Here is a 12,392-nt window from a genome sequence, read left to right as displayed (position 1 = left end):
ATGACTACTTGAGAAAACAACCAAGATGAAAAGAATCCAAGGAAATAGATTGAGTTTGGCTTTGGGGTTTTCCTTTTCTTTGGTTTTTGTGGGTTGGGGGTGAAAGTTAAAGCATGCAATGGTAAGTGGTTGAATGAAGCGAGTAGTGGAGCCGGTGAAGACTTAAGAAGGATAAAACGAGTGGCCTACTGAATTGAGATTTGAAGGTTAAAGAAAATCGAAAGAAACGACTCCTGCTGCTTTGTAGGCGTTAGGCAAGTGAGTTGATGCTATTTTTCTGATCAAAACAATTCAAGGCGATGATTTTGAATCAATCATTGTTGCATTACTTAGCACTTTCCTGCTCTCCCTTGGAGCATATGCATCTTAAAAAGAAGAAAGCAATGTATCTGCCGATGAAGCTACTGACAGTATTTTAATCCAGAAAGCCATTCTTCACTGACCGCCAAACACTTGTTTCATAAGTATTACTGCATTAAATTCTAATGTCAAAAGAATCGACCTGAATTCCATAAACCACCGACTGCTACACCTAAAATATTGAATTCCAACTGATAATGTCTTTGCCAACCATCCAATCAAATCCAGAAATTCATTCTATGTTTGATACTTAGTGGTGGTATGGCCATGGGTGACCAAAGCCTAAACAATAAGCCCAACAAAGCAATAAAGAGAGTTTGGCCCACATGTTCGATATCATCGTCATTATCTTAACCGTTTTAAAAACCGGTGCTTAATTTTTCTCTTCCTTTTCGAATTTTGAAATTCGAAATGGCGTGACCGTTCGATGTATTCTCTCCCTTCCCTCTCTTTTAGAGTTTTAGGTGTGGGCGCATGGGTCCTACTACCAGTTCCCCTCTATCGGTTTTCATTTCACTCCCATCGCTCCTGACAAATATCACTCTCCTTCACGTAGCCGACACGTGTATAACTGAGCCGGTTTAATTAGAGGGAGAGCGCTATGAGGGAACAACTGTCGAGCGAGTAAATGACAAACAAAGAATTGCGAGTAGCTATTGGACTATGATTTTTCGATAATTCTAGGGTTTTTTTGGTTGCTAAATTTTCCCGCCCATGAGACTGAGTCAAAAGTAAAGCAGTGAATCATCTGAAGGTTAAAAAGAAAGGATAAGAATTCCTTATAAAATTCAGATACTAAACTCTGGGTTTGTTCGTGCCTTGAAAGCAAGCAAGCAATCAAGCTTTTCCCCCACCAATTTTGTTTGATATAAAACTTGGAAGAGAAACTGGTAATCATGGAGGAAGTTGTCAAAGAACAACAATCTGCAGCTCCAATTTCTGGTTCTTTTTCTAGTCTCATTTCCTCTATTTTTCTTTTAAGTTTTGGAATATTTATCCATTTTGTCTAAGAAATTTTCTGCACTGTTTCTCAATTTATTGATTTCCCTAGTCAATTGACTTTCGGTTTTATGTTCTCGATTAGTTCCCTTTCCAAACTGTAACCAAATTAGGCATTGATAATTTTTTACTTATCGCCATTTTAATTTTCCTTTTTCAAATTAAACTACATAATAGTTAAATCCTTTGTTGCTTCTGGGATGTTTTCAGCAAGTGCGGGGAAGTCGAAGCTACGTTATCCACTTCGATACTCGATTAAACCAAAGGAGGAGAAGACATCGGCCGTTGATTTATCCAATTCTTCTTCATCCAGAAGGTAATGAATTTTTTATAGCTTGCAATTCATGTTAATGTGTCTGTAGAATCAATCATCCATCTATAAATACCCTTTTGTCGATTTGAATGATCATACTCTTATATCTACATCTGCATTTGTGTTTAGTAAGGGTGTTTTTAGAAAAAGGAAGAGTTCGAGTTGCAGATACCAATTTCCTAGTTGCCCGTCTTATTTGTATTACCTTTGAGTAGTAAGGGTGTTTTTAGAAAAAGGAAGAGTTCGAGTTGCAGATACCAATTTCCTAGTTGCCCGTCTTATTTGTATTACCTTTGAGTTGTTATAAATGAAATCGGGTCTTATTTGTTTTGGTCTTCATAGGGGGAGGGCAACACCAAGTGTAAGCAAAAGCGTGGGTGTTCTTGATCTTTCCAAGGAGAAAACTGGGAAGCCACCCAGAAGGCTCTCCATCCCAACCAAATCAACTGTGACTCCATCTCCAAAATTTGTTGGGACAACCCCTCCTATATATGAGGGTAGAGCCAAGAAATCCACCAATGGTCAGGGCAAAAGTGTCAATCCTCTTTCCGATGCTTCAAGGTCAGCTACTCGAAGAAGGTTCAGTATGCTGTCATCGTCTTCATACTGGCTGTCGCAGATTAAGCTCTCTGAATCAGCTTCTAAGCACTCTGTCTCACTTGGATTTTTCAAACTTGCCTTGGAAGCTGGTTGTGAGGTATGCTTCGTTTCTTTCCGCTTTTCACTTCATATTAGGAGAGATTCTATACGAGTTCTTTGCTTTGGGTTTTAACTTATCTTTGTTTGTTATCTGATCTTCACCATAAAACTAAATCCAGGCTACTCAGAAAATGCGTGACGAGTTTAAATCCTATATACGTCGCCATAATCTTGGTGAAAACGAGGAAGCTATACAGGAACTACTTGAACGCTACAGTGTTTTGGAAAATTCCGATCAACCACAGGTGTCCGAAACATGTTCCCAGGTGCCTGATGAGGGGATTCGGTCATCTGACGATGAGATTCGAAAGGTTTCTCCTTCAGCAGGAGCTAGGAGATTGAAACCCAAGTCCTTGAACACTGATGTGGCGCAGGTTTCATATGTGGCTAAATCCGCAAAAGAGGCTACTCCAAAGAATAATGCTGCAACCAGGAACAGGCCTTTGAACAAGACCAACTCAAATTCATGGCCTTCGGGCACAGGGTGTCGTAAGCGACAGATTGGAACTCTGAAGACAACCACCAAACCAGAGTCTGTTAAAGGAAAGGAAAAGACTAAGAAACAGGGGGCCAAATCAGACAATAAAGAAGGCAAGGGTGTATCGGAGATATGTTTTAGGGTTCGGCATATGAATATTTCTTCTTACCTTGGGTGCATGACTAATGCATGTTTATTTTTGTTTACAGATCAAGTTAGCCCTTCAGCAACAGTAGCAGCGGCAGAGACTATTGAGGAGGAGAACAAAGAAAATTCGGTAAAATGTTCATATCCTGCAATAACTAGTAAGGTTGATATATAATGTACATAATTCATTGAAAAATTCTCACCATCTTCTTTTACAGGATGCGCCTTTGACAGAAGAAAGCAGCCTGACTGGAATTGATGTAGGTGGTGTTCTGCACTAAATAATGCTCAGCCGAAGAACCACATGGTTAAATTCCATCCTCTATTGGGTTATTTTTATTCTTTTGTCTTTAATGTGTTGATGTTTGTATAGGGTTTAAAAACTTTGAAGTGTTCCAATCTGATGTGAAGTCGAGACCTGTTCTGTTTTTTAACTTGGGTTGTTGCTTTAAACTGGGATTGTTGCTCTGTCTGGTATTCTATAGTCACTTGAGATACCCGATTTGTATCCAAATCATTCAACTTGCTTGTTGTTTTGTTTGTTAATGTTTATTATTAAAATTTTCAACCATATGATCAAAATAAAAGCATGCCTGATTTGTATCTCTTAAAATCAAATTCAAAACAATTAACCTGGAAAGGAAGCACCCAATTTATGCATCAAAGTTTTCCATATTTAAGTATAAAGAAAATAACTTCAGTGACCAAAAATCTTAGATAATATACGATTTTGATCAAGTTTTTTTGGATTTGCGAAAATGATTAACAAAATCGCAATGCGATCTCTAATTTGCATTGCGATCTCCACTATCGCAAATTCGCGTTGCGATTTTCCATTTTGCGTTGTGATAGTTGGAGATTTTTCATTTTGCGTTGCGATAGTCTACAGTTGTTGTTGCGGTAGTCTACAATTGTCGTTGTGATTTTTCAAATTCGTTGCGATAGTTAAAAAAAAAGATTTTGTTTCTTAAGAATTTTCTCTAAAAAGATAGTATTCGCCACGGCCACGGCCCGAGACGGACGGCGGCGGCGCGCGAGAGTCCCCTTTGTTCTCTATCACTCAACAAGGAAGTGGGAAAGCCAAGCCTTAAATACTATTCCCAATAGTGTTTCCAATACTATGTGGGATTGAGCATTACCAACACTTGTTTCCAAGACAATGTGATTATTCAGGAAACAATTAATAATCATGCACATTAAAACAACTGAATTAGCAACCAATTACATTAGTATTATACGATTAAATATGTCATAATTAAAAGTCAATCTACAATCAATCGCGATTATTGTAATTTTAAGCAAAACATTCAAAAATAATATCACTATTTAAGGCTCAATCCCACATAGTATTAGGAACAAGTGTTGGTAATGTTCAAATCTCACATAGTATTGGAAACACTATTGGGAATAGTATTTAAGGCTTGGCTTTCTCATTTCTTTATTGAGTGATAGAGAACAAGGGAGACACTCGCGCGCCGCCGCCGCCGCCGTCCGTCTCGTCTCGGATCGGGTCGGGTCGTGGTCATGATAATACGTGTCTTCGACACGTCTGCGCAGATACTATCTTTTAGAGAAACAAAATATTTTTTTTTTAACTATCACAACGAATTTGGAAAATCGCAACGACAACTGTAGACTATCGCAACGAATTTGAAAAATTGCAACGAATTTGAAAAATTGCAACGAATTTGGAAAATCGCAACGACAACTGTAGACTATCGCAACGCGAACTGAAAAATCGCAAGCGAAATGAAAAATCGCAACGCGAATTTGCGATAGTGGAGATCGCAATGCGAATTAAAAATCGCACTGCGATTTTGTTGGTCATTTTCACAAAACTAAAAAAATTGATCAAAATCGTATATTATCTGGGATTTTTGATCACTGAGATTATTTTCTCTTACGTATAAATTGCAACCCAAAATTTACAGGGGATGGGGATTACCCAAACAACATGAAAAAAACATAGAAGATTAGGGTAATCCGTGAAACTTGTAATTACAAGAGGATATGCGATGGAAAAAGATGAAGAAGAAGAAGATAATATAGTCAATCGGAGATCGACGCATCTTTGTCGTCGTCGGTGTAATCGGGAGGATTAAAACAGAGGTGGAGCCATAAAGAGTCGGCGAGGTGGCCAATGTGACGGCAAGGGAGGCAAAATATGAGGTACAACACTTGATCGCTGCTTAACCTGTCTGGGTTACAGGCTATGTACTGGCATAGATTTGCCGATAAATTGGTGATATCCCTTTTTATTATTTCCTGTCCTGTCGGTTTTTAAACTGTCTGCTCTTGTAATTTATGTAGTTTTGTTCTGGTCAAATTTTATTGTTAGTCCCTTTAGTATGTATAAGTTATCTTTGTAATTTTATTAAATTATAAGATTTTGTTTAGTAGTTTGAGGCAATTATAAAATAGTATTTGTTTAGAAATTTTTTAATCATCAACAATGTACGCCCACACTATATATGCAATTGATCGAACTCGAGATCTTAAGAGAAGACGACACTCTTTTTAACCATTGAGACTATTCAATAAATTCTTAGATTATAAGAATTTTAAATTTATTAAATTATAAAATATAAATTAAATATGTTGTGTGTGTGTGGAATTAAATTCATAAATTCATATATATGTGTTTGGAATTAATATCATAAATTCATTTTGCAAATTATTTGCATAATTTTTACACGCATGGTGAAAGGCTAAAAGTTAACGATTCCAAACTCTGTCTTTTGACATATTTTTTCTTTGTCTTTTGATACGTTTTTTTCCTACCTGTTTTTCGGTGGTTCTTTCTTTGTAGCGATGACAGATATAGCGAAAGTTACGGCACGGCTTGAGTTAGATACTGGCGAGGAGGAGGCTATAGAAGATGGTGATGACTTGCATGCTGAGACGGAATCCTTTGAGTTATGCTTTGTTGGGATTTTTTTAACTGCTAGTGTTGTTCATTTCCAGTCAATGAGAGCCACTCTGGCTAATGTGTGGCACCCAATAGGCGGCATCGACATCTCAGATCTTGGGGAAAGGATAATCCTTTTTCGCCTGTTCAACCAAGCAGGTGCTGACAGAATAAAGATGTGTGGTCCATAGAATTTTAACAGCCATTTATTGATCCTGCACATGCTCTCAGAAGGGAAGTACCCTCTCTCAGTCCAACTCAATTTCGTTAATTATTGGTTGCAAGTTCATGATATTCCTCTAGGAAAGTTGACAGAGAAAGTGGCGAGATCATTAGGAGATTTTATTGGGACTTTCCTTGAGTATGATTATGGTGCAACGACAATGAGTCACAGAAGGATAATGAGAATTCGAGTTAGGTTTGATGTGAGACATACCCTGAAAAGAAAGAAGAAAGTCCTGACAAGAGAAGGTATTCCACATTATGTTCGTTTTGAGTATGAAAAACTAACTCTTTTTTGCTTCTTGTGTGGTATGCTTGGTCACGGTGAAAGCTTTTGCCCGCTAAGGGAAAATCCAGGGAGTAAGTATTTACCTATGAGATGGGATTTGTCGATTAGAACTCCTTGGAAATCATCTCCTCCGACGAGTATCTGGCTGAGAGACAATTTTAATGGGATCTCAATCTGCGGAGGGTTTAACGAGGAGATTTCCTAGAAGTGCACCTATCATGGCTAATTCAACACAAATATCTGGTAAGGAGAATATCTCAATTAAAACAATGATAGATGGTTTGGCTAAAATAAATGAAGATTTTATTTCCACAAACATGATTAAAAATAATTTAGTGGGTCCAAGTTTAATAGGGCAACAAAGAAGGGAGATCCAATCTATTTTAAATTCACCAAATGTGGATCTCAGTGTCACCATGGCCCAACAAGAGGAAGACGTTCTTATGGGCGATTCCAGGAAAAAGAAAATACCCAGGTATCACAATGCAGCACAAGTTGTTACTAATTCTACTATTTCACTTGCTGCTACAAATGAATTTGCACATGTTCAAGAATTGGATAAATCAGCAGGCCTCGCTATGCAGGCCAGCCGAGAACAATGAAAATCTTAGGGTGGAACGTTCGGGGCATGGGGTAACCTCGAATGGTGCGGCGTCTCATTCATGAACTACGAAACATGAGCCCCTTTGTAGTTTTCCTGATTGAGATAAAACTACATAACTATAAAATGGAAACCGTAAGAAAAATGTGTGGTTTCCCAAATGGCTTAGATGTCCCGACAGTTGGTAGGAGTGGTGGCTTAAAAGTTGGGTTGGAAAGCAAATTGTAAAATCTCTCTCCAATCCTTTTCTCATCACCATATTGATGTTGTAATTGAAGAAGACTCGTAGGGCAGAAGGTTGTAGTTTACAGGGTTTTATGGGGCTCCCCACGAAAATCAGAGAATCGAGGCTTGGAATTTTCTTCGTCAACTTAATTGGGATCCTGAAATCCCATTGTTAGTCTTGGGCGATTTCAAAAAAATCTTGTTTTTACATAAGAAGCAGGGAGGACCGACTAGACGAGAGAGTCAGATGATGGCTTTCTGTTCTGCTCTGAATGACTGTGCTATTAAAGATATCGGTTTTCATGGAAGGTGGTTCACGTGGGAGAGGGGAAATTTTCAGGCGATAAACGTCCGTGAAAGACTGGATAGGGGGAGTTGCTAATGGCTCTTGGTGGAATTTGTTTCCGCTCTTCCTTTGGAGCATTTTCCTCGTTCGATTTCCGACCATTGCCCTTTGTTCTTAAAAACGACATCCCTTGTTCAAAATTCAGATATTCACTGGCACTTCCGTTTTAAAACGGTATGGTTAACTGAAGAAACTTGTGAATAAGAGGTGGATAAGCTTTGGGATAATGCCACTGGAACTTTGATGATGAAATTAAGGGCTATAAATGTAACACCCCAACTCGTATCCGACCCGGATACGAATCTGAAGTGTCGCATTGATTTTTCAAAACTTTAACTATTTGAACATTTGTTTAAAATTTAAACTTTTACTTTGAATTTAGTGGTGAAACCCTCATACAAAAGTTAATATCGAAAATTCATATTTCATAGTAAAATTAAATACTTAATTTATTTACATAAACTCTAAATAATATAATTACAACAAAGATTAGAGCATTTGCGATTTAAACATTTATGATACATGGCAACAAAATTTCAAAATAACAAGAAGCACCTACAGATCAAGTCGTTCTGATCTGATCGTCTTCAAAGTGTCCTTTCCTAGCTTTACTCTTCGGATCTCTTTGAACCTACGTGTGAAAACACTCACACGCTAAGTTGTTGACGTAGTGAGGCATAAATGAGCATAAAAAACAATAAAGCATTTACTTGAACATTTTCAAGAAACATTGTATATGGAAACCAATATACATTTCATAAACATACTTATAATGTTATCCACTATTCAATTCATATCAATTTGTTTAAATAACTCAACGCATATCACTGAGAACTCAATGTATGTGAGTACTTTGAGGTTGTGCACTGTAATTGCAGTCGAAACTGCCGCATATAATTTACACCGAAGTGTCACGTAGAATATGCACCGAAGTGCCACTTAGATTTATTCCAAAGGGCCGCGTAGAATTGTCCCGAATGACCACATAGAATTATCTCGAAGGACCACGTAGAACCCTCGACTTTTGGCATGCCAACTATACCTCTAATTCTCATAACAAATACTTTGGGCTTTAACCATATAATTATTTCACATTACATTATTCAAAGTATCATTTATCCACATATAACATATTCACATAGAACATAGAACATTTTCACATTCTAATAAAATCAAAACAATACTTCGAAAATACAATTTATATAAAACATTATAAAGATATTGCATAAAATAAATAAAATTGTTTTCGATTGAAAACCTTTGAAGTTGGCTTATCGCAAGCCGTCCTCATAGCTAATATAAAATAAATAAGTTGCACTCACATTTGCCTCACTTAAGTCCTTAAGCAAAATTTCGTTTCTCTTTCGCTCAATCTCTTTACTACTTCGAGTCGTTCAGTACTTGTTTTCGATCTACCAAAAATGAATACCGAAACTCAATTAACTACTAACCAATCAGCATTTACATAAACAAAATGAAGCACCTAATTTAAAATTTCAAACTAAATAGTATCGGTACTCTACACACATTATCGATACTTCTCTTCTATGGTACCGATACCTACTTCAATATCAATACCATTATGATGTTCTGAAATTTCATCTTCAATTACAGTATCGGTACCTCACTCTTGGTATCGATACCTCCACATTAGTATTGATACTACTTCATTCAGTATCGATATTATTCATCTGATTCATATAATTTCCTTCAATTTAACCTTATAGTAAGAACAATACCGATACCTTTACCCATAATTCACTAATTTTAATTCGAATTTTACTCAAAAATCACTTAAATATCTTACTAATAACTCCATTCATGCCCTTAAACTCATTAACACTTATCACAACCAACTTACATCAATTAAATTCACTTTAACATCTAAAAATTCTCCATAGAATACTTAAAGCTAAAAACCATACCCATTCTTCAAACATGTTTCCAATCCTTTTTAATACTTATGGCCTTTACTCTGAATTTTTTAATAATTTAATTTTTTAGTATTTTTATATTTAATGTATTAGATATCTTAATAATTGTTTATATATTATATTTAAATAATTTCTTATTTTTCTAAGAAAACTAAATAAATCCTCAAACTTTCCAAAAAATCAATTATGCCCTCGAACTTAGTTAACAAATTAAATTAAACTCGTCTATCATATCAACGTCCATCGTACATTATCACATCAATATTGTATATTGTCATGTAAGTATCGTGACAATAATCGTTTGATTTGTTAGTTAAAGAATTAGATTATTTTTTTCTCAATTCAAGGATCACATTGAGTACAACAAAAATTATGAGGCTAAACTAGTTTTCTCCCCAAAATTTGATGACCTCATATACCGCTAAATAATTTTTATTTTAATGATATTTTTATGTGCGCCAGTTTGCAACAACATTTTTTTATGTATTTTTAAAATTTAATTTTTATCCAATATACTTTAACATTGTATTTTTATTATAAACTAGAAACCACTACATTGGTACAAAATATAAAACAATTAAATACGTCATTAAAATTGTGTATGCGTCACATTGTATATGTCGATTTGTATGCTAAACTTTGTATTATTTTCTATTTTTATAATTCACGTATTAAATTTATGTAATGAATTTTTTAATAATTATATTTTAATTTAATTATTTAATAGTTATGGATGAGATTTTTAAAACAAAATTTTTGACAGACTCACATAATTTATCAAAATTGAATTCAATATCTAACTACCAGATTCACCTAATCTACGAATTTATAAATAGGCATAATAAGTTCACAATTAACCGCACTAAGGTAACATTTGGTTTACGAAATGTAATATTACCTTTGAGAATAAGATTATTGTAATGCAACATTACTGTGAAAATATTGTATTATCTTATTTAGTTTGTTTATAAGAAATGCAATAATATAGCGTTTGGTTAGACAAATATAAGAATAATTGGATGCATATTTTATCATTTTATCCTTGTGATATGTGTTTGCTTCAACAAGTTAAACGATAATATTAAATTATAAATATTTGAATAAAAATCATAAAAATATTTTAATTGTTGCACTGTCTAACTTTTAAGAAAAAATATTTAAGATATAATTAATATAATTAATATATCAAACTTACATTTTTAAATAGTTTTTTTATAAGTATCATAATTATTTATATAAAATATAATATAATATTATAGTCTTAGGCGGATAAGAATATTATTTTTTTTATTAATATAGTCTTAAGTGAATAAATATTTTTTTTCAACGTATGAGATTCATTTTTTTGAAATAAATTATTGGTATTCGATTTATTAATTGACTAATCGAGATTGGGTACTACAGAGACGAGAGTATCCCTTCCGACCCAGATTGTTTCTTTCGCAAACGTCAGATTCAAACCCTAGATCAAGTGATTGTTGGTATATTATATCCATTTTTTAATATCTCAAAGTTAAATGCTATTTTAAATAATTTCATTTTTATAATAATATCATCTTTTTTTATCTCATTAAATTACGAATAATTAATATATTAAATATTAAAAGCATAAAAAATGAGAATTGATAAGTATCGTTATAATAATAAATTCATTATTTTAAGAGTATTATTATTAGGAAAAGATTATTCATTGGTAATAATTTTTGTATAAACCAAATATAAAAATATAATTTCAAAAAATATTATTCTTCTTAATAATGATATTTTTATGCAAACATCATGTCCCTAAATGTCATTATAAATGCTCTTTAACATAGTTGAAACGAAGACATGCTGTTTTTACAACTATCATATTCTTTCTTTTTCTTTTCCTCACGACTGATCCTTCTTTTCATCCGAATGTCGGCCAACAATCGTTTCTCACTAACTAAACTCTTTCATATTCATGAAAATACCAATCAACCTTTTACTTTTATATAAAAAAATACGTTATTTCTTTATTTATAGATTTTATGCATAAAAAATGTATTAAAAATTCATATAGCGCCGGAAAATCATATAATACGTTATCAACAATTTGATGTATAATTTGAAATATTAAAAGTAAATAAATTATAAAATGGTATTTATGATTTAATATCTTGAATTGGAATTTAAAATTAAAATAGTATTAATTTTTGTTAAAATGATGAAGTTTCTATTTTCTTTTACGGAAAATATAAAGTTTCTTGTTGAAAAATTAGAATTGCAAAGATTTTATCTAATGGCTTTACAGACCGGTGTTTGAATTCTCTGTCACTCATCCTCCTCGGTTCCAGCTTATTTTTGTCAAAGAGTGAAAAGAAAAATTCTTTGCCCATAATCCAATTTAACTTGATTCTTATCAACAAGTGCTAATAGGTTCCATCAGGTCACGGTTTGATTTTAATGATGAATTCAATTTAGTCTATTTATATTTTTTAAAATTTTAATTCAGTTGTTATTTTTATATACTCACTTTGATTTATGCGAAGATTTGATTTTTTTTTCATATTCCAAAATAAAATATTTATTCTTACTTAAAATAAAACCATAAAAATACTTAATTTTTCTTTAAATGGTCCAAAAATAATTTCTTTAATTTGTAATTGTAAAAAATACTTTTTAAAAATTAATTTTAATATATGTACATCATCTCCTTTTATTTAAAGAAGGACGTTAACAACTTGAGTGTTTATAAAATTCAATAATTTATCATAAAGTTCTTTAGACAATATTTAAAATTTAAATTAGATTATAAAAGAAAAGTTTTCTATATAGCGGACGTGGAAATAGATTGAAATATGGTTAATTAACGCCGTTCAGGTACGGATATATCTCTCTGCACTTTTC

General features: G+C 33.6%; 1 protein-coding gene across 1 annotated transcript; it reads left to right on the top strand.

The window, feature by feature from the left end:
* Positions 1-985: 985 nt before the first annotated feature.
* LOC120153723 lies at positions 986-3,491 on the top strand. Its single transcript, XM_039165625.1, has 6 exons — positions 986-1,302; positions 1,570-1,675; positions 2,015-2,369; positions 2,491-2,962; positions 3,059-3,126; positions 3,215-3,491. Exons 1-6 carry the CDS (start codon positions 1,257-1,259, stop codon positions 3,275-3,277), a joined length of 1,110 nt encoding a protein of 369 aa, XP_039021556.1. The 5' UTR covers positions 986-1,256; the 3' UTR covers positions 3,278-3,491.
* The last annotated feature ends 8,901 nt before the right edge of the window (positions 3,492-12,392 follow it).

The sequence above is a fragment of the Hibiscus syriacus genome, unplaced genomic scaffold (genome assembly GCF_006381635.1).
Source record: "Hibiscus syriacus cultivar Baekdansim isolate YM2019G1 unplaced genomic scaffold, ASM638163v2 tig00111105_pilon, whole genome shotgun sequence".
NCBI classification, from domain to species: Eukaryota; Viridiplantae; Streptophyta; class Magnoliopsida; order Malvales; family Malvaceae; genus Hibiscus; species Hibiscus syriacus.
This window is presented reverse-complemented; position numbering and strand designations above follow the sequence as displayed.

Bases quoted from the DNA above. Each gene is read 5' to 3' on its own strand.
- LOC120153723 (XM_039165625.1), top strand. From the start codon at position 1,257: ATGGAGGAAGTTGTCAAAGAACAACAATCTGCAGCTCCAATTTCTG. The intron at 2,370-2,490 runs GTATGCTTCGTT...AACTAAATCCAG, and splicing joins CCTTGGAAGCTGGTTGTGAG to GCTACTCAGAAAATGCGTGA. The intron at 2,963-3,058 runs GCAAGGGTGTAT...TTTTGTTTACAG, and splicing joins CAAATCAGACAATAAAGAAG to ATCAAGTTAGCCCTTCAGCA.